At 42.1% G+C, this 26,648-nt stretch overlaps 1 protein-coding gene across 1 annotated transcript in view; it reads right to left on the bottom strand.

Moving 5' to 3' along the window:
* The window catches only part of RAB38 (RAB38, member RAS oncogene family), a 42,362-nt gene extending 22,251 nt beyond the window's left edge, over positions 1–20,111 (bottom strand). The window contains exon 1 of the mRNA XM_072993553.2: positions 19,576–20,111. Within this exon, the coding sequence (XP_072849654.2) occupies positions 19,576–19,816 (241 nt within the window). The 5' untranslated portion in view covers positions 19,817–20,111. The remainder of the gene's footprint in view (positions 1–19,575) is intronic.
* Positions 20,112–26,648: the final 6,537 nt, after the last annotated feature.

Genomic DNA, 26,648 nt, shown 5'->3' with positions numbered 1-26,648 from the left:
TATGGGTGTCACCGTTAGAGGCCTTTATCCAACCCAGTCTTATGACAAAAACAAACTTTTTAAAATATCAAGATCTATTAAAAAAGGATGGTGAACTAAAGTCTAAAGAAGAGCTAGAGTCACAGAATATATATATAGAGTGGTGGCCTAGAGCACAGCTAGAATCTAGATATACAAAAGATAAAATAGAAGGCTTCTACTTAGAGCAAACGATTTTTGACAAACTTTTATTAGGTTCAAAAGAACAACCTGTTAAGAAAATGTATAATTATATGTTGGAAATTAAGATGCAAGATGAAATGGTTAAGGAATGTATGATTAAGTGGGCACAAAATATAGGGCATAACATTGATATTGATCAATGGCTGAAAATATGGCAAAATAATATAAAGCTTACAAGATCGGTGAACTTTAAAGAGAATATATATAAGATGTTTTATAGATGGCACATGACCCCAGAAAAATTGTCAAAGATGTATACAGATGTATCAAATAAGTGTTGGAAATGTGAATCACAAGTGGGAAGCTATTATCATATGTGGTGGTCATGTGGAGTAGCGAAACAATATTGGAAAAGAGTGCATGTAATGTTGGAACAAATATTGCTCTGTAAAGTGCCATTAACCCCAGAACTGTTTTTATTGAGTATGATACCTGAAAATATAGATAAGTCAAAGAATTATATAGTTATATACTTAGTTACGGCAGCTAGAATTTTATATGCTAAAAATTGGAAAAGATCAACGGTACCGAAACAAGAAGATCTTATTGAAAAGATACGGGAAATAGCCGAAATGGACATTTTATCAGAAGTCATGAAGGACTATCCCTTGCAAAAGGCAACAGAAAGATGGGATCTATTTAACAAGTGCACAGCTGGAGCATCTCTGAAAGGTGGCCACCTAACATCTGTTTTAAAACTTCCAAAGAATAGAGATGAGCACTTACTGTGGTTCAATGTGGTTCCGTCAATCAGGTCCACAGGTTTTCTGCAAGTGTCCTGGATTCCATGCCCCTCCTCTTCCCATCAGAAGCAGGCTTCCTTACCTCACCTCGTCCTCTGAGTGGGCACCCATGGGAGGAGGTGGGGGCAAAATCCAGGGTGCCTGGGCAACATCTGAGTGCCCGATTGGCTGGACCATACCAAGCCACCAAACCACAGTAAATGTCCATCTCTGAAGGAGAGTCATTGGAAGCAGTCAAGAAGCTCTGCCCAAGGTTAAGTCAAGTTCTCCTTTCGTGTAATTTAAGTCTGCTACTTTGAGTCCTAACTTCAGCATGGCACATAAAAAGTGCACACCGTCTTTTGAAGATGGCTTTCATACTGCTTCTCCACCTCCACCAGGCTCTCTCGGACCTTCCTCAGAAAGCGTGGTTTCCAGACCTTTCCAGAACTGGTTGCCTTCCTCTGGATGGGTTCTAGCTTGTTGAAATCCTTCTTAGACTGTTATAGGTGGCAACAAAATAAAAATGTAAAATGTAAAAAAAAAAAAGACAAAAACATGGTGACACCTTAAGGACTAACTTTTATGTTTGTTTTTTTTAATGTGAGCTTTCGTGGACCTGTCCACTTCATCAGACATAAGAGAAGGAGATACAACATGGCAAATATTTATACATGGCATCAAGGTATAAATAGCAAAATACAGAGATTGTGGTTGGTTGGTGAGAAAGTCAGTGGGTGTTAAACATTGTGATGATAGTGTCTTTAGTAGAAACCTGTGCTGTGAAGAATGTGAGAACCTCTGCCATAAGTTAACGATGGTAAAATAATAATGCTATCAATCACAATGTTTAACACCCTCTCCCAAGGTAATTGGTTCCATTGCCCTAACAGTTAACAAGTTTTTTTCCTGATATTCAGCTGGCTTCCTGTATTATTATGTCTCTTGCACCTTATTCTGTTCCTGAACTCCGGGTTGACCGAGAACATATCCTGACCCTTCTCTGTATGACTACATTTCAAGTATTTGAAAAGTGCTATCCTATCTCCACTCAGCCTTCTTTTCTCAAAGCTAAGCAGGCCCAGATATTTCCATCTTTCCTCCTAGGGCATGGTTTCCAGCCCCATGATCATCCTTCTTGCCCATCTCTGAAATTGCTTCAGTTTGTTGGCACCCTTCTTAAAATGTGGTATCTAGAACTTGACACAGTACTCAAGATGAGCTCTAACCAGTGCCAGTCAAGATAGTTCGCATTAATGATGCAAAACTATTCATCTTCAGCAAGAGAACAAGATAAAGAATGTTTATTTCTCCCTTAGGATATCTAAAATTTCTCTGTACAAACCTGGGAACCAAAACACACACATATGGTAAGCGCAGAAGAGATGGCTGATGGATCAGAAAGAGGCATATCATCTAAATATGTTTAGTAGGGCAATATGGTTTATGTAGTCAGAATTATATGCTAGATGGATATGGAAATTATCATCCCATGTATATTTGTGTTTGTCTTGTATGTCTGTGTTTATAATTAAAAAGAAAAAAGAAAGAGGCATACCATCCACTTCACACTTCCAGTTTCCAAAGTCACTGCAACATTCCACTACTTGCTATTATTTGTCCCAACTCGAAGAAGCTGCACAGTTGGTTCACTTTATATAGTTCTATGTAGTGGGCATCCTTCAGTCTCAAGAGACCATGGTAATGTGCTCTGTATGGAGGATCTAGTGTGGCTGAGGAGGCAATTAGAGAGTGGCCATCCCTTCCACACTGAAGACAAATACAATCTTACCCCTGTCCAGCTCCCTGATTTTGCTGCTTTTGGGACTTCCTCTTTGCCTTGCCCTGCTGAATGAATGTCTCTTCAAATTGGGAGAGGCCATGATGCAACGCCTGTCTCCAGGCTGAATGCTCAGCTGTCAGGGTTTCCCATCTGTTGAGGTCCAATCCTAAGGCCTTTAAATCCCGCTTGCAGATCTCCTTGTATCGCAGCTGTGGTCTCCCTCTGGGGCACTTTCCCTGCACTAATTCTCCATACAGGAGATCTTTCGGAATCCGACCATCAGCCATTCTCACGACATGCCTGAGCCAGAATAAATGTCACTGTTTCAGTAATATATACATGCAAAAAATTCCTGCCGTGCACAAAGGGTCCAGGACTCACTGCAGTACAGAGGTGTACTCAGGACACAGGCTCTATAGACCTGGATCTTGGTATATGTCATCAGCTTCTTATTGAGCCCTACTCTCTTTGTGAGTCTAAAGAACATGGTAGCTGCTTTGCCAATGCGGTTATCCAGCTTGACATCTAAGGAGAGTGTGTCAGAGATCGTTGACACAAAATCATGAACAACTTCCAGTTCTTTGTGAAGAGATGGTAATAGAGGGAGGTGAGTCCACGCCCTGGCCCATGACTTATGTTTTCCTCAGGCTGATTGTTAATCTGAAATCTTGGCAGGCCTTACTAAAATGGTTCATATGTTGTTGAAGGTGTTCAGCAGAATGGGCAACAACAACTGCATCACCGGTGAAAAGGAAATTCTATGAGACATCTTTCATTAAAAATTTACATGAAAAACATTGGCATTCTACGGATGTTTGCAGACAATTTATTTTCCTTGCTGTGGCTCACTGCAGCTTGTTGACAAGGTGCTAGGATGTGTTTCTGTTGTACAGTCAGGTGCATGACCAAGCATCCAACCACAACATGCTCTGGCACCTCATCCTTTAGCCACATTTAGGTGCAGCAAGTTACACCACCCTTACAGAAACACCAATCAGATTCTGGGCACACTTGAAGAATTATTCCAATGTCCTTTTGTGGAGGACATTAGAATACATTTCACCATCTTGCAGGTGAGAATTTTTTTTGAAAAAAGTTATCACTTTCCTAAGCAAGGTGGATTTGATTTAAACCACAATTTCAATCACAATTTAAATTAAAAACTGGATTTATTTTACTATTTAAATTTTAAAAGCAAGAGTGAGATAAAGAAGGACCATCATTTATGATGCAAGATCTAAGCCAGCTGAGTTCCATCGACTGAGTTAGTTTTCCCAGTACAGTCGTGCCCCGCTGGACGATTACCCCACTCTATGACAAATCCGCATTAAGTCGACGTTTTTGCAATTGCTTTTGTGATCGCAAAACGATGTTTTAAATGGTGGATTTTCGCTTCCCGTTGATCGGTTCCCTGTTTCGGGAACCGATTTTTCACTTTACAATGATCAGCAAACTGTTTTCTAGGATGGATTCCTCGCCTTACAGGCACCGAAAATGGCCGCCGTATGGAGGATCTTCACTGGACGAGCAGGTATTCAGCCCACGGGAACGCATTAACCAGGTTTTAATGCATTTCAATGGGTTTTTAAATTTCGTTTGATGATGTTTTCGCTGGAATGAATTAACATTGTCAGGCGAGGCATCACTGTATAGTCAATTTGAAAACAGGATTGAGATTAAGCACCAAGATGAGCCAATGGAAAGGCACCAGGGAGACAACAATTCAGGAACACAGATGGACTGTACCTCATTCTACCTGCCGTCCATTCCCCTCCCACATTTTAAAACGCACGCCAGGCTACTCATTACGCAAACAATACTACCAGTTTTCAAGCTTTTGTTAAATAGGACTGCCTTTCTTTGCTTTTCATATTTTTTTAACAAGGGAGAAATTAGTCCACATGATTCGGAAACCGGAGGAGTGACTTCCTTCTGTGCGATACACACTGCTGTCCATTGATAATACTAGACTTGAGCCTATTATTTGGGTCATTGAAATGACAGATGATTTCCTGTAAAAATGCCTTATGATCTGTCTCAACAGACTAATCAGATGAGCAGCTGCGTCATGCGTTATTCAATCGTCTCCTTGTTGAGGCTTCTTTGTGTGCCAGTCTACCTCTATTGGAAAAAAACTCAATGAGTTTTCAGAGCAGTTGTTCAAAAGGAGATGTCCTTAAAACTTATTTCAGTAACATTCCAACGCAATTTAGTTTAGCCACAAGTAAGTCCAACTAGTTCACCGATAATTATTCCCAGATAAATGTTTATAGCAGCAGCGTGATAAAGGTAGACTTTGATGTACAGAGACAACTGGGTGATTTGCAGTAGTAGTAGTAGTAGTAGTAGTAGTAGTAGTTGTTGTAGTTGTAGTTGTAGTTGTAGTTGTAGTTGTAGTTGTAGTTGTAGTTGTAGTTGTAGTAGTTGTAGCAGTAGCAGTAGCAGTAGCAGTAGCAGCAGCAGCTTTATTGGCATAAAGAGAGTAAAGTATAACCAAACTGGTTCAATAAGTGCCCCACACATACAAAATCCAGGAGGGATGAAAGCAGAAGACCAAACCCCTTAAAAAAAATTAATTAAAAGTGAGGCTTTGCTTTCTCACAATTGAACTGATGAAATCTGCAATTCTTTCCAGGATGCCGGGCACCTCTGCAGATAACATAAGACGGACTTTATCCGCATCAGATTTTCCCTCCAATTTTAACAGGACCGGTGCCACAAATTTGGAACGATCACTCTGGTGGAATGGACGGTGCAGAAACATGTGAGCAAGCGTTTCCAAGGCACCCTGCTCACATGAGCAATGTCTTTCGAGGTATGGAATTCCTTTGAACCTACCATATAGTAAAGCGGCATGCATGAAATTACATCTGGCTAGGGAGAATGCCCTGCGTTTTTGTGGAGACATAAACAGGGAAAGGAAGGCGCCTGATTTTTCAATCTTACAGAGGATATGGGAAAACAGTAGTGAAGAGGTCTTACTGGCTGTGTTCTATAGATCCTGGAATTCAGTGTCCAAATTTCTTCTTTTGATCATCTGGAAAGCTTGCCCTTGATTTAGAGTCACTATCTAAGCCATTGAGAAGAGAGGACTCCCTGGAAAAGACCTTAATGTTGGGAAAGTGTGAAGGCAAGAGGAGAAGGGGACGACAGAGGATGAGATGGTTGGACAGTGTCACTGAAGCAACCAACATGAATCTGACCCAACTCCGGGAGGCAGTGGAAGATAGGAGGGCCTGGCGTGCTCTGGTCCATGGGGTCACGAAGAGTTGGACACGACTAAATGACTAAACGAACGAAACTATCTAAGCCAATCCATTTCAGTTTCTTTAAAAGGGCAGTAGTCCCAAAGGGAGGTTTGGAGTCCAGCAATAGTTGGTATGATAAACTATCTGGGGCAGAGTTATAGAAAAGTTTTAGCCAGAATTTAAATGATCTCAGCCAAGCCATCATTTCCAAAGAGGAAAATCCGGTCTCTAGACAAAGCACTAAGAAGGGAGCACAGACTGCTGTCCTCTGAAGATGCCGGCCACAGAGACTGGTGAAACATTAGGAAGAACAACCTTCAGAACATGGCCAAAGAGCCCGTAAAACCCACAACAACCATCAGATCCCTGCCGTGAAAGCGTTCGCGAATACAGCTTGGTAACCTTAGCACTTTACATAAGAATTGGGATTGTATCTGTTCAATTGACTTATCCATGGCATTTAACCAGATTGGGATGCCATACAAAATTTGTGGGATAATTTTGGATTTAAAAACCTGTAAAGCTGCCAGAATGTAACAATTGCCAGAATTATAATAGAAACAAAGTATTGCCTGACCAGTCAATCTAACTACATTTATAACCATTTTGTGATGTTCGTGATTTGCAAAGATTCCTTTCCTGCACAGTGTCACAATGTGGCTGTGGAGACAGAGGTTGGGACTTTGATTCCCTACAGCAGCGGTCCCCAACCTTCTTAACCCCGGGGACTAGTTGAGGAAGGTGGGGCACTCCCCGCGCTGGTGTGCATGCGAAAAGGAGCAAGCACACTCGTGCGCATGCATGAAGGAGCGGGAGGGTGCGCGTGCGGGTGCATGCATGCGCAAAGGGTGCTTGGGGGGCACTCATGCTCATGCGCTAAGGGGTGGGGGAGCACTTGTGTGGGTGCAGGCACATGTGTGCATGCGCAAAGGGGCTGTGTGAGGTAAGTGCAGGCAGGGGTGGGGGGGAAGGTTTATCTCCACGACCTGGTGTAACTTAGGCCATGGACCAGCACCGGGCTGCAGACCAGGGGTTGGGGACCTCTGTCCTACAGCACATCTAGAGAGAAGTGCCATCCTGTGTAGCCTTGGGTCAGCTGCACACCCCCAGAAGAAGGAAATGGGAAACCACTGTGTGTCAAAATTGATGACACACAACAACAACAACGATGATGATGATATTTGACTATAGCAATAGTTTCACCCCACTGTAAACCATACACCCCTGGTCAAACTGGGAGTGGGTTTTCTGTGCATAAGGATTATGAGTTCTGATTAGCACTGGTACTCAAAATGAGTATATTGGATTAGAATTATTGAATCTGAAGTGAGTATCCTTTTTGCAACAGCCTCCAGTCAGTGGATCTTAGCATTATAAGAAAAAACAACAACAAATGCAGACCAAAAGTCTCCCTGCCCCTGGTGTATAACTGTGGTTCACCACCTGTCACTTCTGATTTTCTCACCAAGTTGTTCCCCAGTATTTTAATACCAATATGCAAAAAACCTCAGGAATACATGACCCATGGCAGGTAGGGTAAGTGGAATACAGTGTTCCATACCAACAATGAGCCATGGGTTTTGACACACAAAATCCCTAACAGTTGTTAGGAAAACGTTGTGTGCCATGTAGACTGCTTTTCTGTGCCATGTGTCAAGAACCATTGATGTACAAGATGGTAATATAAATGCTGGAATCCCTATATGGAGGATAACTAAAGATATCACTTTCAGCAATCAGAGCTGAACAATAAGAGTAACAGGAATAGGTAACAGGAACAGGAACAAGAACAAGACAATAATAATAGACACCTTGAACATAACGTACCAGACATAGTAATGATAGAATGAAGAAATGTCTGGATCATTGACATTGCAATTCCAGAAGATGCCAGAGTTCAAAATAAAGAATTGGAAAAACTAACGAAATACAGAGACCTGGAAATCGGAACATCTCGCTTGTGGGCATGAAACATACTTCAGAGGTCCCTGTAGCCATCAGGGATTTGGGAACAATATCAAGAAATTTCACACATTATCATAAGCAATTGCAGATCTCAGAAATAAGAACATCTGAGCTACAAAAAAACAGCAAAATTAGGAACAGCATACATACTGTGCTGATATTTAATAGATACTAAGGATTTGGGTTAAAACTTGTATCTGTTAAATAATACCAGCCAATATTTCTATAATTTTGATGGTCTGTGCCTGGTATTCTTTTTAATAATAGTAATAATGTGCCATCAAGTCAATTCTGACTTCTGTTGATCCTTTCCAGGGTTTTACAGGTAGACAATACTCAGAAATTGTTTACTATTCTCTTCTACTGGGAGCAATTCTGGGATTGAGGAGCTTGCCCAAGGCTACCCAGGCTGGCTCTTCTCCCCAGAAGGCACTGTGGGGAACTGAACTCCCAACCTTTGGCTCCACAGCCAAATACCTAAAACACTGAGCTATCCAGCCAAATCAATAACACTATTATTGTTAATGAAGCCTCCCAAATTCCACGATCTGTAACTCACGCATACAAGCAAAGAGGGCTCTGTATAATTCCTCGGTGGGGATGCTAATCCTTGCTCATCTCATTTTCATGCACGAGAGAACAAGAAATGGCAAAAGTTTTATCCTCAACAGTGAGAGGAAAGATATTTCTGTCACTTCATATGATGTCAGTCTCAACAAATGTTTTTGCATTTGCAGAAATAATTTTTGGGCAAATTTCACAAACGTGCTCAAAACTGCTGTTGATTTGTTTTGTGTACTTTTAAGGATCAGAAGTATGGGAAGAGTGAAGGAAGAATTGGCCAGTCTTTCTGTACTTGGTGTGTGTGTGTGTGTGTGTGTGAGAGAGAGAGAGGGGGGGGGGAGAGGGAGAGGGAGAGGCTCCAATAATAACAAATTGTTTGTTTGTTTGTTTGTTTGTTTGTTTGTGTGTGTGTGTGTGTGTGTGTGTGTGTGTGTGTGTGTGTGTGTGTGTGTTGCTTCTCAAAGGAAGAAGGACTCAAGTTTTTTTTAGAGCCATTCTGTAGAGGGCACAGCCCTTTGTGTCAACTTTATATCAGATGCAACACATCTCATAGGGCTTCAAAATTCCATGCTGATGTATCGCTGTGTCCAGACAGTCTAAACTAATATAAGTGAGGAATTTAGCAGGCATTTGTCACACACCTACGATGGATGAGATATTTGTATCTTTTTGAACCACAACACCCAGATGTCTTCTAGAATTCTGAGGGCTTTACTCCCTCTCCCCCCCCAAAAAAAACCCCCTCACATGTTTGATATAATACAGAGCTGGTACATCATTGTGGGGGATCTCTCCATTTCTGAGTTCTGAGGCAGAGAAACTGGTTAGGTGGGACTAAGCATTGTGGCATTAGGGGAATTCTAGTATCTCTGCCCACTGTATAGAATGCCTATCTGGAAACTAAAGGAAAGTTGTTCTTAACTTGGAAGGAATTCGCGTTACAGGAAATAAAAGTCTGATTGAAGACCTCCTTATACAATTAAGCCAATGAATGTACAGGAAAGCAATTTTAAACAAAGTGAAAAGGAGTAAACAATGCTATATTACTATACAGGTTAAAATAACTTGAAATAAACATTAAACAGCAGCCAGAAATCTGAAGAAGTAGCCAGTGAGCCACCGCACGTGATTTCTGGAGACAGATCGCATTGCTGATTTTCAACAGCTTTTTTAAAACTCTGTATACGTGAGCAATTTTCAGCAGCTGCAAAAAGCAGCTCAAGAGGTTTTCGGTGATTTTCATTGATTTTCAGAGGTTTTTTTTTTCTTCCCAGCATTTCAGGGGCAGTGCAGTTCCCAAGCTGCTGGGCAAAATGAAACTTGGCCCTCTGCCCCTCAAAGATGAGCCCATCCCAGTACAGAATAAGGCTGAAAGAATACTAAGTGAAGCCGAGTGTTACACACCCACTCCATCAATAAACGTCTTTATGGCCCTTAAGGCACTGCGAGACTCACCATCACAGTTAAAAACACTTACAACAGAAGAGAACATGGAAATATCCAGGGCTGCAACAATAACTGCATCATTAAGACTAATGTAGTATTTACAGTGCACTTCATGGGTACCTTGCTTTTCACATACAGTACTATGAATTGTCAGATAGAAAAAAATAGGTGAATGCTAAATCACATCAAGCCACATCAAAAATGACCAAACTGAGGCTACTATATTTTGGACACATTATCAGATGACAAGACTCACCGGGAAAGACAATATTGTTGGGAAAAGCTGGAGGCAGGAGGAAAAGAGGAAAACATGAGAGGGTTTGACTCAAAGGATGCAACAGCTTTTTGTTTGCAAGACTTAGCCAGGGATGTTGAGGGCAGAGCCTTTTATTTCTTTTCTTTTTTTTTAATTTATTATTAGACTTTTACCCCACCCGCCCTGGACAATGTCTACTCGGGGCGGCTTACATGGATTAAAAACACAACAATATGACAAATATAAAAATCATCTAAGGCACAGGTTTTTTGGAGGCTTCAGAGGCTTTGCAAAGAACTGCTCTCTCTTTTTAGCAACGACTCTCAGGAGCATCTAATTATATGAATAAATAGATCAGAATCCTGTAGTATAAAACTATATGACACAGACCGGGGATGGTTGAAACAGAAGTTTCTTAATTGCAGAAAAACGCCTGATTGTCACAGCACAGATTTTTCTACACCTCTTACAGTTTGCAAACTACTTGCTTTGCTTTGTGATTGGTCATTTGGGAGAGTAAACACAAGTTTTCTCGGTCATTGACTGCTCCCACTGGCGCAGGTTCTGAAAGAATCAGGCAGGAATTTACCTGGATGTGTCATGGATTGAATCTGAGACCTCAACACAAAACATGCTCTGCACACCGAAGTACAGATCTTCTCATTTTGTTGTTTGGCCACTACAGTTTTAGCTGCATTCCTGCAATCAAAGGGTAAGAAGGAAAATTCTCCTCTTACAAATGATCTGGTTTATTGCTGAGGGAACAAAGCCTAGAAACCACCATGATAGTTTTGCTTCTGCATGCAAATCCAGTTTGCATTCCAGCAAGAGTGTGCTCTATCAATTATACTCAGCACTGGAACCTAATACTCATATTTTTTACAGCTTTTAAACTGCTTGAATAGTATATCCAGGTTCATGAAAGACTGTGTTTCTAAGAGAGAACTGGCAGGCATGGAAAATGAATCTATCCATTCATTACAGCTGCTGTCTTCAGTGTGAAATGCAGAGTTCAGAATATTGTTGCAAAAAATGGAAAAAATAAAGAAGATATTGCCAAAATTCAACTAAGAGTATACTTGGTAGTAATTAGGGTTCTAACTCAACCTAAGCTCCTCCTAAGTTCCCCTGGACTGCAAAGAGAAAAAGCTATCCATTCTAAAGGAAATCAACCCTGAGTGCTCACTGGAAGGACAGATCCTGAAGCTGAGGCTCCAATACTCTGGCCATCTCATGAGAAGAGAAGACACCCTGGAAAAGACCTTGATGTTGGGAAAGTGTGAAGGCAAGAGGAGAAGGGGACGACAGAGGACAAGATGGTTGGACAGTGCCATTGAAGCCACCAACATGAATTTGACTAAACTCTGGGAGGCCATGGAAGACAAGAGGGCCTGGCTTGCTCTGGTCCATGGGGTCACGAAGAGTCGGACATGACTTAACAACTAAACAACAAGCTTCTGAAATGACTCCACGATCCGCCCATATGAGCATCACTGAAAAACTCTTCCTGTATGTTTAGATTTCCCCAAGGCGGCTCCAGAATTGGATTACAATTTCTATCTTCCCTAGCTTGACACTAGAAGTGGAGATAGAACTATAGCTACGATGTGATACTCTAGTTAATCTGCCACAAACAGTAGTTGGCCATTTCATTTCAATCAACTATTCCTGACTTTGTTTGGCCAACCCATTTCCAACTGTAATCGATCATTTCAGACATCACTTTAAACTACGGTTATATTTCTTCAACAATAATTCAGCATGGGGTCTAAATGAAGCTACTGACGCAAGAAACGTGGCAGGGATGTGGTGTCCAATGAGGCCAGATATTCTGAGCATTTTTCAGCACTGTGAGGGGAGCATGCTGATAAATTAGCGAAAGCTCGAAGCAGCAGAATAATCAGATAAAAAAAATTGAAGTACTAATATATGATACAAAACTAAAATGTCTTCCAGGCATCTATCAAGATGCAAGATTTAATCTAAGAATCAGAGCCCTCTGGGACCCCGCCTCTTTCCTACAAGCTAATATTGAAAAATGAAAGTAAGATTGCTCTTTTACTCTAGGAGTTCCCATTCCTGTCGACATCTTCCAGAGGAGCCCCACATTATCTGATCCAAAGAACCACTTGGATGTGTTGCAAGGAACCTTGAAAATATCCTAGCAGACATGTTTGGCTCATGTGAGCTAATCTGCCTGCTTCACTTTACAGTGGTGCCTCGCTTAACGCCGATAATCCGTTCCAGGAAAATCATTGTTAAGCAAAAACATCGTACAGTGAAAATAAAAACTCCATTGAAACGCATTGAAACCTGTTCAATGCGTTCCAATGGGGTAAAAACTCACCATCCAGTGAAGATACTCCATACGGTGGCTATTTTCACTGCCTGTATAGTGAGGAATCTGTCCCTAAACACAGCGGAGAGCCATTTTAATCACCCGGCTGCCATTTTGAAACCGCCGATCAGCTGTTCAAAAAACGTCGTTTTGTGAAGAATCAGTTCCCGAAGCAGGGAACCGATCATCGCAAAGTGAAATTCCCCCATTCAGACCATCATTTTGCGATCACAATTGCAATCACAGAAACATTGTCGTTAAGCGTTTTCATCATAATGTGGGGCAATCGTAAAGTGAGGCACCACTGTAGACCTAAGGGATGGGTGGGCATGGCTGGTCTTCAGCCATATGCGCATCCCTGAACCTTGGAAGATAGCCTCTTCCTGTATCCATGATTTCCCTTACCAAAATTCTAGGAGGCTATGGGAGAGGGGGTAATCGTGTGATTCATCTCTTCCGAACTAGTTTTGGAAGAGATCCTGGAAGTTGTAGTCAAGATATATAACATTTTGAATCTCTATCTGTAGTGGAGCTAAAATGAAGGTGTCCCAAGTGACGGTTTGGCTGTCCCCCAAAGTGATCCCTACCCAAGTAAATCTTTAGAGGGTTGCTTCCTCATAATAGCCAAAGACCCCCCAACCTATGTTTTCTTGACTTAGGAGCATAGGATAACTTATACTGAGGTTGGGTCATTAGTCCACCTGGCTGCAACTCTACAGTCTAATAGAGGCTATGATTTCATGATAAAGTCTTTCCTAGCCCTAGAAGAGACATCACCTTGCCAACAAAAGTCCGAATAGTCAAAGCTATGGTTTTTCCTGTAGTGATTTATGGAAGTGAGAACTTGACCATAAAGAAGGCTGACCATCGAAGAACTGATGCTTTTGAATTATGGTGCTGGAGGAGACTCTTGAGAGTCCCCTGGACTGCAAGGAGAACAAACCTATCAATTCTAAAGGAAATCCAGCCTGAGTGGTCACTGGAAGGACAGATCCTGAAGCTGAGGCTCCAGTACTTTGGCCATCTCATGAGAAGAGAAGACTCCCTGGAAGAGACCCAGATGTTGGGAAAGTGTGAAGGCAAGAGGAGAAGGGGACGACAGAGAACGAGATGGTTGGACAGTGTCATCGAAGCTACCAACATCAATTTGACCCAACTCCAGGAGGCAACGGAAGTCAGGAGGGCCTGGCGTGCTCTGGTCCATGGGGTCACGAAGAGTCGGACACGACTAAACGACTAAACAACAACAGCCCTATTTGGGAAGGACAGATGCCAGGAACCAAACCTAAAATCTTCTGCATGTTAATCTCAGTGCTTTAAGTCTCTGGCTACAGAGCCAGAGGTTCAGAGTTCGATTCCACCTCTGTGCCTTTGGACAGGGGCTGAATTCAATATGATCTACAGGGTCCCTTCCAGTTCTGCAGTTCTGAGATTCTCTAAGTACTTTGCTTTCAAAATCTTATGATCCTTCCCTCCTGAAATAGTGTCCTTCCTTTCCAGGATGAGATCTGATTAAGAGATGAGAGCATCTTTTGCCTATCTGTAAAACAGAACTGTCTCCGTAGGTCTCAACCCAAAAGTATCTTTCCTTTGCTACTGATCTGCATCGATCATGGCTTTGGAAGACTTTGTCCTAGTAAAAACAGTAAAGCCATTCTCTCTTCCCTGTGGCATAATTCAGCAGTTATGTTACTCATTAAAACCCACCACTTTGGGGGTAATTACTTCCAAATCTTCAACAGTCTGCCTGAAAGCTACATCATATGATCTTACAGCACATGATTTGTGATATAACTTTTCCTCATCCTAGAATGTTTGTGACATGATGGTGCTGTTCTTTTACACACTGCCCAACTTAAGAACAAACGAATCAAGAATTAGGAAAACTTGTGCTTCAATGATTTCTAGACACTGCCTCTTTGCTACTCTTCCTCAGCACAGCAAGCATTAATAATTATGCTTATTATAAAGTTGTTGCTGTGTGATGTCAAATCAGAAATGACTTACAGTGACCTTCATAGGGCTTTCAAGGCAAGTGAGATATTTAACTGGTTTTACCAGTTCTGCACCCCCAGGAAGCTTCCATGGCTGAGCGGGGATTCGACACCACATTGGGTATCCGTTATAAAAATCAGAGTGTTTTTTTTTAAAATATCATAGCAAATTAAAATGGTTGTCCTCTACTTTGTCATGCAGAAATAACTGCAAGTCTCCATTTACTTTATACTAGAAGTATGGAAGCTAGCAGTGTGGCAACACTCTTCTTTATGAAAATCATAGAATAACTTAGCTGGAAGGCGCCTATAAATCCATCCCCTGCTCAGTGCAGGAATCGAAATTAAAGTATATCCGACAGATGTTTGTCCACTTGAATGCCTCCAGCACTGGAGCGCTCACCACCTCCCAAGCTAAGTAGTTCCATTGTCGTATTGCTCTAACAGTTAGGAAGTTTTTTTTCCTGATATTCAGCCAAAATTCTTTCACAGCTGCAGAGAAGGACCCTTAAGATATGAGGGAGGAGCTTCAGAACATGAATAGACACTGTCTAGATGGCCGGGTTACAAGTCCAATCAATTAACCAACCAACCAACCAACCAACCAACCAACCAACCAACCAACCAACCAACCAACCAACCAATCAATCAATGTAGTATACAAGTTTCTTGTAGAATGTGAACAAAAAAGCGTCTATGTGAGTTCCTCATACATGAGCTGAGATTTTTGTTAACTCAGTGCGATTTATGAAGGAGTGCCAAGGTATTGCCTGCCATGCTACCAGTGTAACAAAATAAGGCCAAGGTCTTTTAACATCTTCTGAGTAGTACCAGCAGAGGATTCTGGAGCTGTACCAGCAGTTTAATCAGCTACAAGTTTTTATGAAATACAAAGACATTTTTTGCATGGTACTAGCGTCAGCTCTGCCAAATACATAGTCCAAGCATCCAAAATCTCTTAATTCCAAAAGAGTCTGAGGAATTTTATTCCCCTGGTCTCATTTTATGTAATTCACAAAAGAGAGAAATCAGTAATAGTCGAGTTACAAATTAAGTTTTAAAAAAATATTTCACATACGTTTTGTCTCAGGAACATCAATATACTGTAGATGCAATTAATGCACGTTTAGTGGCAAAAGAGAAAAAGATCTAATGGTTGTTGTGGGCTCTTTGGGCTCTTTGGCCGTGTTCTGAAGGTTGTTCTTCCTAACGTTTTGCCAGTCTGTGTGGCCGGCATCTTCAGAGGACAGCACTCTGTCCTCTGAAGATGCCGGCCACAGAGACTGGCGAAATGTTAGGAAGAACAACCTTCAGAACACGGCCAAAGAGCCCGAAAAACCCACAACAACCATTAGATCCCGGCCATGAAAGCCTTCGCGAATACACAACAACCATTAGATCCCGGCCATGAAAGCCTTCGCGAATACACAGAAAAAGATCTAGCATGTGTTTTGTCTTATAACTCATAAAAAGCAAGAGCTGATATTTAATTAAAAATTGTCGGTGAGGTATGAGTGAAAGAATGTAAAAATAAATGAGCAAGTAGCCTACTAAAAAAGCTGAAATTGCAATCTGTATCTATATTAAAGGTTTTTTTTGAAAAACTGATCTTCCTTCCTTCCTTCCTTCCTTCCTTCCTTCCTTCCTTCCTTCCTTCCTTCCTTCCTTCCTTCCTTCCTTCCTTCCTTCATTGTGTTCCAGGCTCCCTGTGGATGCTGAAAACTGGAGAAGTAGCAAATGCTATAACCTCTATGGTCTCTCTAGTCGCCAGTTCTCATAAATACATCCTAGAAATACATATATATTTTTAAAATTGTTTTTGATATTCTGTAAGCCGCCCAGAGTGGTAGAATATACCAGATGGGCGGGATATAAATCGAACAAATAAAATAGAATAAATAAATATAAATCAGTATTTCTGTGTTTTAGCATTTTCAGGCAGTGCATAAGTGAATTAGTGGATACTGATCCTGTGGATGGGAGAGGTCTTACTGTATATTGATTTGGCTCTTATTAATAACTGGATAGTACAAGGAGGTTAGGTTTGCGGCTGTGGGGCCAGAAGTTGGGAGTTTGATTCTCTGCTGTGCCTTTTAGGGAACAGCCAGCCTGTGTGGCCTTGGGCTTTTAAGGTTTCCTAGTAAAGAATACTTAGAAGTATTCTAAGTATTCTTTACTAGGAAACCTTAAAGGGGTCGCCGTAAGTCAGAATTGACTTGGCAGCACATGATGATTCATAACAACACTGCTCTACTATCATTATTAAAAAGGAAATAAATCCACATAATTTGGCAGGCCATTCTTGGCATAAGCATGCATTCAAAGGAAGCCATTCTTTTTTTAAAAAAAAACTCACCTTATTTCTACCATTAGATAGGGGGGGAAATGGATGATACGGGAATCAGAAACTCATTCCAAAAGAGGACAAGATTTAAACGGTTTGGTTTTTAACCTAATTCACTTTAGCAATTGATGTTTAATTTTTAAAAAGAAGTCGGGTAGATCCCGCTAAAGTTAAGCTGCTCTAAACCCGGCTAGTTTTTCTGGAAGAGCTTCAACTGAGCTGCAACAGTTCGAGGTGTTCAGTAATCACTCTTTTTTTAAAGCAATTCAAAAGAATGGGTGGAATGATGGCTCATGTTAAACGCTTTTAAGTACTGCTTTGAAAGAGTTTTCCAGGATTTTTGTTACAAATAAGTGTGTGTGTGTATGGGAGGGGAGCAAGAGGAGAAACAAGGAAGAAGTTTAACACACCCAAGGGGCAATCAAGTGAACATCAAGAACTGAGCAGCTATGGGAGTGGGGGCACAAATTTTTTTATTTCCACCAAAATTTGTGCCTTCTCAGCATGAGCCCTTTACCTGCAAGAGGCTACATAAAACTGTGCTTTTTAAAAGAACATTTTAGTGGCATTGTTCAATGTGTTTGCCAAAACTGTCCTGTCTCCGTTCTTAGGGTGTTGTTTTACTGTATTCTGTTTTAATAATCTTAATAAATAATAACAATCTGGAGGCATGATAGCAAAAGGGATATCACGCGGCTATAATTCTGTAATGTAGATACACCCACCAGCACAATTATGTGCAATCTGTGTACTAATTGATTTTAATTGATTTGATTTAAATTAAATCCACTCCACTTACAAGGCACAACAGACAAGGATCCGCGTGAATATCCGTATTGTCTAGATTTCCATCTTCTATTTTTTGGGGGGTGTTTTTTTGCATACAGAAAAGGGAATACAGCCTACAAGCGGATCACACAAGATAACTCTACAAATACGGATTCTAGTTCAACAGCTTCACTTTTCAAGCCTATGTGAAGGGAATGATAGTAATAAATTGTGTGGCATCAAGCTGATTCCAGTTTTCCCAGCATTTTCTAGGTAAAGAATACTCAGAAGTAGTTACCATTCCCTTCTTCTGGGGTTCCCTGGGACTGTGCAGCTGGCCCAAGGCCACCCAGGCTGGCTTTTCTCCCAGAAGGCACAGTGGGGAATCCAACGCCCAAACTCTGGCTCCGTAGCCAGAAACCTAAACCACTCAGCTATCCATTTACATGCACTCAATTGCAGGATTCACATTCAGCTTATACAGTGGACCCTCTACTTACGGAATTAATCCGTATTGGAACGGTTGAAAAGTCTGTAGGTCGAGTCTCCATTGACCTACAGTGCATTGAAAACTGATTAATCCCGTAACTGGCAGTTTTTGTTCCATTTTTGTTCCATTTTGGGTTTTTTTTTCCTGGTCTGTAGGTCAATTCTCAGGCTGCAAGTCCAACCTAAATTTTGCGGCCAGAGAAGTCTGTAACTCAAAAAGTCTGTAAATCGAGCCGTCTGTAAGTCGAGGGGCCACTGTAACTCTTTCACTGAAATTCAGAGATGTGCTTAACACTGCAGTGCTATACCTACCTGCTTGAAGTAATCGCCACTGTATTCCATTGACTTCTGCCACTATAACTTTGTTTTCATTACACTCAGAGTTGAGAAGAGTTTTTTCATAGCTTCTGAAAACGCTTAAAACTGCAATTCCATGGCACACACATTAGGATAAATCTTCCTGGTATGACTCGGATTTCCATGGAAGCATGGATGAGATTGTGTAGTACAATTCAGAAACTAGCTTCTGAGTGAGCCTCCCTTCGGACTATACATTGGAACAGAACCACATTACACTGCTTTGGGCTGCCAAGAAAACTTGTTCCAATCCGCCACAATTTCGCCTAGATTGCACTCCTAATCTGGAACATGTCTCCTGAGTGAGATTTAAAGTGAAGTCTTATACAACTCTCACATGGCATCAAAAAGCCCCCGTGAAAAGTAATGGGATGCCAAATAAACACGCTTTAAGCATCCCTTCCTGGAGTCTGAACAAAGCTTCTGAACAGAGATACCTTACTTTTAAAGACTCTTGGACTTAATCCCGTTTCAGTCCCAATTAGAATAGGACTCATTCTGAAATGAATGGGATCGACTTGTCATCACTCACCCAAATTCCTCTGCTTCTGATGGGTCTACTCAAGCCAGAAGAACATTTTGATTAAACCCTTATTATATTAAATTGTCTGGTGTGTGAATAAATAAAAAAAATCACTACTTTAAAACAACAGGCATATTAAGCACATGTTCTGCAAATACCTAAAATGTACATTACTTTAAAAAGGTACGGTTTTATTGAAATGTGTGTGTTTTAACCTACAGAGAGAGAAATATTTATGTACAACTACAAATACCATCGGAATATATCAAAAGTACCGAAGAGTCTTGGGGACTAGTAACTTTAATGGAAGTTTTTAAAGAGGGCAGCCCACTATTTCAGATGCGTTTCGCCACAGCAGACTGCAGACGCTTCTGCCTCTTCGGAAAGTGATGTTAAGACACGGAGGCAATACATGGAAAATCGGAGCCCCCGTGGCCATTTGGGGGTCGGGGGCTCCTTTCTGAAGGCAGTAAAAGGGACGTATCCTGCCTTTCCCCGTCCCTTTCTGCCCTTGGATCAGTCCCCCCCCCCCGCTCCCCATCGCCAGCCCGCTCACCCGCAATGTCCCACAGCTGGAGCCGCACCACCGTCTCGGGGTCCCAGCTGAGCACCTTGAGGGCGAAATCCACCCCGATGGTGGCCCGGTAGTGGGGCGAGAAGTTCTGGTGCACGTAGCGCTTGATGAGGCTCGTCTTGCCCACGCCCAGGTCGCCGATCACCAGCAGCTTGTAGAGGCGCTCCTTCGGGCCGGGCGGCGGCGCGGGTGGCGCGGGCGGCGGCGGCGGCGGGAGCGGCATCCTCGCCCTCGCCCCTCTCCGCGCGCCTCGGCCGCCCGCCGGCTCCCTGGGCGCCCCGGGAAGCCCAAGCCGAAAGGGAGGGAGGGAGGGCGGCCGCGGAAGGGAACGAGGAGGGAGGGAGGCGGGCCCCCGGCCGGGGAGGGGAGGGGAGGGGGTGTCCGAGGCGCTCCCTCCCTCGCCAACCAGCGCGCAAAACAGCGGGCGGCGCGTGCAAGACTGTGTGTCTGTCCGGCCGGCTGTCGGTCTTCCTTCCTTCCCTCTCCTTCCTTCCTTCCCTTCTTCTTCTTTCTCTGTTTCCTTCCTTCTTCTTTCTCTCTCTACTTCCTTCCTTCCTTCTTTCCTTCTTCTCTCTCTCTTATTTCCTTCCTTCTTTTTCTCTCACTATTTTCTACCTTCCTTCCTTCTTTCTCTCCTTCGTTCCTTTTCTTCTTCTCTCTATTTCCTTCCTTCCTCTTCTCTCTCTATTTCCTTCCTTCTTTCTTTTTTTCTCTCTCTATTTTCTTCCTTACTTCCTTCTTCCTCTTTATCTCTCCTTCCTTCCTTCCTTCCTTCCTTCCTTCCTTCCTTCCTTCCTTCCTTCCTTCCTTCCTTCCTTCCTTCCTTCCTTCCTTCCTTCTTCTCTATCTCTATTTCCTTCCTTCTTCTCTATCTCTATTTCCTTCCTTCTTTCCTCCCCCCAGCCCCTTTCTGAAAAGGGATAAAGACTTGGAAACAATTCATTTCGGACTCTCATCCCAAACCAGGACAAAAAGTAGCCATTGGTGGGGGAAGGGGGGTTGCAAAAGTTTATTTCTTGAACTACAGTTCCCAGAATTCCCAGCCAGCATGGGGGTTGGAGTCAATGGGGGATAAACTTTTGGATACCCTACAAAATGGAAAGGTTGCTCCTGGACAAACAATTCTGCATCCATCTCTGCAATTTAGGTGGCTGTATAGCTCCATGCTTTAGGTCTCTGGCTGTGGAGCCAGAAGGTGGGAGTTGGATTCCCCCACTGTGCATCTTGTGAAACAGAGCCAACCTATGTGGCCTTGGGCAAGCTGTGCAGTCCCAGGGCACCCACAGAACAAGAGAATGTTAAACTACGGCTGTATATTCTGTCTGCCTAGAAAACACTGCGAAGGGTCACCATAAGTTAGAACTGACTTGACAGCACATGATGATGATGATGATTAATCCCCTTGGTCAGAAGTACAGAGACCAAGTAAAGGGAAGTTAATAGCAGCAGTCCATTCTGTGTTGAACAGACCTTACCTTCTGGGCAATATACAGAAGAACTCCCTTATCCACAAGATCAGGTATCTGCTGATTCACATATCCATGGTCTGAAAATATTAAAAACAGTAAAAGAAAAATCACAGAAATATATATTTCTCAATGTGAAGTTACCAAAACTGGCTACTAGAGGGAGAAAGATCATGCTATGTATAGTGTTCACCATTAAAATAGTGTTCACTCTAATCGATATTTTCCAGTATCTGTGGGAGGGAACTGATACTCTGTGGAGATATAGGGTCCTTACTGTACTCTAAGAAGTACAGCTAACTGGTATGTATTCAGAGCAGAGAGACCTACAAAGGCCCTATGGATCTTAGCTGAGGGATCTGGGCACATTTAGCCTGGAGAAGACTTGAGAAGCAATATGAGAACCGATCTCAAAAATCGGAAGGGCTGGTGTGTGGAAAAGGCAGCAAGCTTAAATTCTGCAGCTCCTGAAGTGGTGGATTACAGGAAGGGAGATTTCAACTCAAGGTTAGGAAGAACGTCTTGACTGTAAGAGCTTCTTGACAACTGGGCTGCCTCTGAAGGGGGTGAGTTCTCTTTCATGGCAGGTTTTTAGATGGCCGTCTTGTCAGAGATGCTTCAGCTGTGGATTTCCAGCTTCTGCAAGGAGCTAGACCTGATGACCAGCTCTACGAGTCTATCATTCCATGAACCAGTCCTCCGAAAGAGAGAGAGAGAAAAAGATACCTGTACATTTCTTTCAAGTCTGCCAAGAAACAATAACATTATCAGAAGTTCCTTCCGGGAGGCCCGGAAGGAAAGAACACATAATCGGGCCTTCTCGGCGGTGGCTCCTCTCCTCTGGAATAACCTTCCTCCAGTGATTTGTGCGGCCCCTACGCTGGGCATATTTAAGAATCAACTAAAAACATGGTTATATGTTCAGGCCTTCCCTCCTGTCAATACTTAATTTCTTTTCTCCTTCTATTTATTATTTGTTTTATTATATGTGCTGTTGTTTAATTTGTAATTTTATGGGTGATTGTATATTGTATACTTTTATGGAAGCCGCTCAGAGTGGTCGATTTGATCAGATGAGCGGGATATAAATCAAATAAATAAATAAATAAATAAATAAATAAATAAATAAATAAATAAATAAATAAATAAATAAATAAATAAATAAAATTTAATTGCAGACAACACACAAAAAATCCTTGCACCTATTTGTCTGGAAATTGTCAGTGTCACACTCCCCTCTGAAGGGGCTGATGTTCCTGTAATTTTCATCCAACCCTATTATTGTCCCAGGCCTTTTAGATCTTTACTAGTTTAGTATCAGCTACTTGTTGATGGGTTTATCCAGTGCGTTCCTGCTCAGCTAGTTTTATCTCATTGTTACTATACTTCATTGATTTGGCTTTGCATCATATTTATATCACGTTGGCTTTGAGGTCTATATCTGTGCTTTTATGGTGTTTTTTAAGATCCTGTATTTTTGTTCTGTTTATTTTAAAATAGATATGCCGTGCCTGCTAGCTGGAATGCTCAGCAGAGCCTAAGATTGGAAGTTCAATTCTTCAGCATGCCTCTTGGGGGGGGGGGGGGGGAGGCAGCCTGTATGACCTTGGGCAAGCTGCATTCTTCCAGGATGCCCCATGAAGAAGGGACTACTAGACCCCTGTTGAATCTTCTACTCTAGAAAACCCTGGAAAGGGTCACTATAAGTCAGAACTGACCTGATGGCACTTATTTGATGATGGTGGTGGTGTTGATTCAATGCCTAGAAGATTTATCAACAACATACAAATACTAATGATCAATATATAACTTAAGTCATATTTATTTCAGTGGGACCATGCTGTCTTACTTAGACCTTTCTCCCGTATGCATAAGACAGCAGGTTTTCATGTAACAAAGGTGTAGTGGTTATAGCATCACACTAGGTTTTGGAGACATTCCAGTTCAAATCCATGCTGAGCCACAAATCTCATCAGGTAAGCTCAGGCTATTCGTTGTCTTTTAGCCTCGTTGTACAAGCTCAGCCTAACGAACTTCATAAGCTTGATATTGGAAGGTTAAAGCAAGGGAGGAAGCCCATGGACATTACATTGAGCTTCTTGGTAGAACAAGGAGATATACATGCAATGCATAAATATGCAGCAGGAGAATTCTTAAAGAACTGCCTGGACCAGACCTAATATGGGTTGGAAGCAAGATACTTCAGTCTTACTCTGTGTACCAATAGGATGTGTGGTGGCTTGTTTTTGTCATGTATGGCTGATATCAGCACCAGTCCTGGAAGGCCAAGAGATGTATGTACCAAGTCGTCCGTTCTCTTTAAGCAGTGGGCAGCTAGTTAAAAGAATCTGTGGTGACCTAAATTGTTTCACATGATGTTCTACAGACTGTGTCCATTCCTGTTGTTCTTCCTCTCTCTCCAGGCACGGAAGGTGAATGAAGGAATGAGATGAGGAGGCGGAAAACAGCCTGCTGCTAAAAGTCTGGCAGGGTTCTGGTGACAAATCCCCAACACTGTCCAGCTATTGTTCTGGCAAGCAGGACAAGCTTCGTTCTGCAGCGGTGGACTTCACAAGAAGCAGTCTGGATCTTTAACGTTTCGAAGAGCACTTCCACACCTTTCTACTCCCATGATGTTTAAGCCCTGACGGGGTCGTCTCTGGGTTGAGTTCAAACAGCAATAATATGCCCGTTCCCAGTTCCCCATTCTTTATTTGTCCCAAATGGGGAAACTGAGTCAATCATTCCGCTGAATCCCAAATTCAAGTTATAATTATTATTATTAGTTTCATTTATTTATATGCTGCATTTCTCCCAGTCACATAAGGTTTGCTCAAGAAGAGCTTTTAGGAAGAAGAGATAAACGGCGAATTTCTTAAGCCAAGCAGCTATTTTATAAATAATTCAGCATAAAGGTAAGCAGCTGATAGAACCGAGACATCTTTGCACTTAAAACAAACCATGATTACTGATTTTTTATTTTTTTTAAAAAAATAATCTTTTTAGATGTATAAAGAACATTGGATCACGACCTTTGGAGGGTGATTACAGTTTTGCTTAACAGTTTGGCCTGCCTGATAAATCTTGATCAGAATGTGTACGGTCCAAGGCCAGGAATCCATCATTCACCTCATTTATATAACGTTCATCATGTATTAATGGATTTTTGAAATTTTCAGGATGCAGCCCACATGACTTCTGGCTGCGAAAGCTGTCTTAAATAAGCTTCTTGTGGAGGAAACCCATTGGAGGGAGACAGAAAAGCAATTTGTACAGAAAGTAGTCTAGAGTTTCTATAAGACAAAAGGATATTGTCCAAAATCTGTATTCAGATACTGATTTTACTGGTAAGCTGACCACACCTCCTCTTTTAGGCAGGATAGTCATCTGAAGTGTCCACCATTGGAAGAGCTAACTACTCCCACTCTGAAATCCTGTATGAGAAAAGATAACCTTTTTTTGCATCTCTTTAGCTTTGTTGTTGTTGTTTATTTGTTTAGTCGTGTCCGACTCTTCATGCCCCCATGGACCAAAGCATGCCAGGCCCTCCTGTCTTCCACTGCCCCCCGGAGTTTGGTCAAATTCATGTTGGTAGCTTCGATGACACTGTCCAACCATCTCGTCCTCTGTTGTCCCCTTCTCCTCTTGCCCTCACACTTTCCCAACATCAGGGTCTTTTCCAGGGAGTCTTCTCTTCTCATGAGATGGCCAAAGGATTGGAGCCTCAGCTTCAGGATCTGTCCTTTCAGTGAGCACTCAGGGTTGATTTCCTTCAGAACGGATAGGTTTGTTCTCCTTGCAGTCCAGGGGACTCTCAAGAGTCTCCTCCAGCACCACAATTCAAAAGCATCAGCGGTCAGCTTTCTTTATAGTCCAGCTCTCACTTCCATACATCACTGCAGGAAAAAACCATAGCTTTGACTATGTGGACCTTTGTCAGCAAGGCGATGTCTCTGCTTTTTAAGATGTTGTCTAGGTTTCTCATCACTTTCCTCCCAAGAAGCAGGAGTCTTTTAATTTCGAGGCTTCTGTCCCCATCTGCAATGATCATGGAACCCAAGAAAGTAAAATCTGTCACTGCCTCCACATCTTCCCCTTCTCCATATCTTCCCACCTCCCCAGGTGATGTCTCTGCTTTTTAAGATGCTGTTGAGGTTGGAAAGGGATAATTACAAGAGAAATTGGTAAAGGTTTATAAAAATACAGTAGGAACCCTGTATCCATGGGGGATCACTTCCAAGCCGCCTGTGGATGCTGAAAAATGCAGATTATAGCAAACACTATTTTAATAGTGAACCCTATACATGACATAGTCTCTGACTCCCTCCAGTAGCTAGCTCTGGTGGCTTCATCATTAGAAATATTTGCAGGGAGGATTTTTATTTTAATATTTTTGGTAGCTCCAGACTGAGGATAATCAGTGGATACTGATCTCAAGATAAGGGGGTTTTACCTGTATACATCAGATGAAGAAAGTGAGTAAAGTTTTTCTCCTCCGTCACTATACTGGAAACTGGGGTCATCTGAAGTTGAAAGGTAGGAGAGCTGGAACCTGATTATGACCATGAATGACCATGATGATGATTTCTGTTTGTCATCTGTTCTGTTTCCTGTTGATGACTTGAGGAGGAGGGAAAGAATGTTGGTGTGATGGTAAACGTGAACTTTAAAGTACTGTTAGTGCCTGCACTGATCTGATCATGATGGACCTTTCGGAGGTCTTTAATGCATGGCGTGGTCATATGTCAGAAACAGTGTGCAGCTTGCTGGCCTTTGCATCCATACTTCTCTTTAGGAAAACTCACTGCTTTTCTAATTTAAGAAAGCTATTCCTCTCTTTTAAAAAAATATTTAAGAAAGTCATCACTCTCTCTGTTTTTTTTTAAGTCCTGCATGCTAATTTAAAGCTTCTGATCAGAGCCTCTCAGCAAATAAGAAATGCAGATCAGACTCTAACCTCACGACCAAGCAATGCTGGAAATAAACCATGCATTCAGAAGGGATGGAAAGAGGCTGAAAATCACAGGAAATAAACAGTGGGTGAAGTAAGATAACAGAAACATCATCTGTTGGTGTTCTTTCAGCCTCGTATGCTGCCTTTAGTAGGTCTGACTGTGAGAGGGACCTTTCTGGGCTGAGGTGACTGTCAGGCAATCCAGCACTAACCAATTGTTCCTTCCCTGCCTCTGATTTTAAAGACAGCCATGTGTCTTTTCTTAAGTGCTTCTCCCTTCTCTTTTAGTCTGTTTTGCAGTTAGTGTGCAGTTACAGTGTAGTCTTCAGGAATCTGCTGGAAGCAGTCAGTGAGACTGTTGATATCTGTTGCTCAGAGCAGTCATTTTTGTACAGTGTGCTGTTTTTGATCTGTTCGACTGTGAGTAAATGAAACCTTTTATTCTTTCTTTTACCAATGTCTCAGAGTGAGTTGTCAAGACTGTAAGTGTCAGTTGATGAGTAAAAAGGGGTGGCCTGCTCTGCGGAATCTTGAAGCTAATTCTTCTCTGTAGGTCCATGCACTACTGCTGCACAGGTAGAGGAGTTTTAACCAAAATTCAAAACTCTGCAACATCATATTGATGTCGGGAAAAA

The sequence above is a fragment of the Pogona vitticeps genome, chromosome 3 (assembly GCF_051106095.1).
Source record: "Pogona vitticeps strain Pit_001003342236 chromosome 3, PviZW2.1, whole genome shotgun sequence".
In the NCBI taxonomy this organism is placed as follows: domain Eukaryota; kingdom Metazoa; phylum Chordata; class Lepidosauria; order Squamata; family Agamidae; genus Pogona; species Pogona vitticeps.
This window is presented reverse-complemented; position numbering and strand designations above follow the sequence as displayed.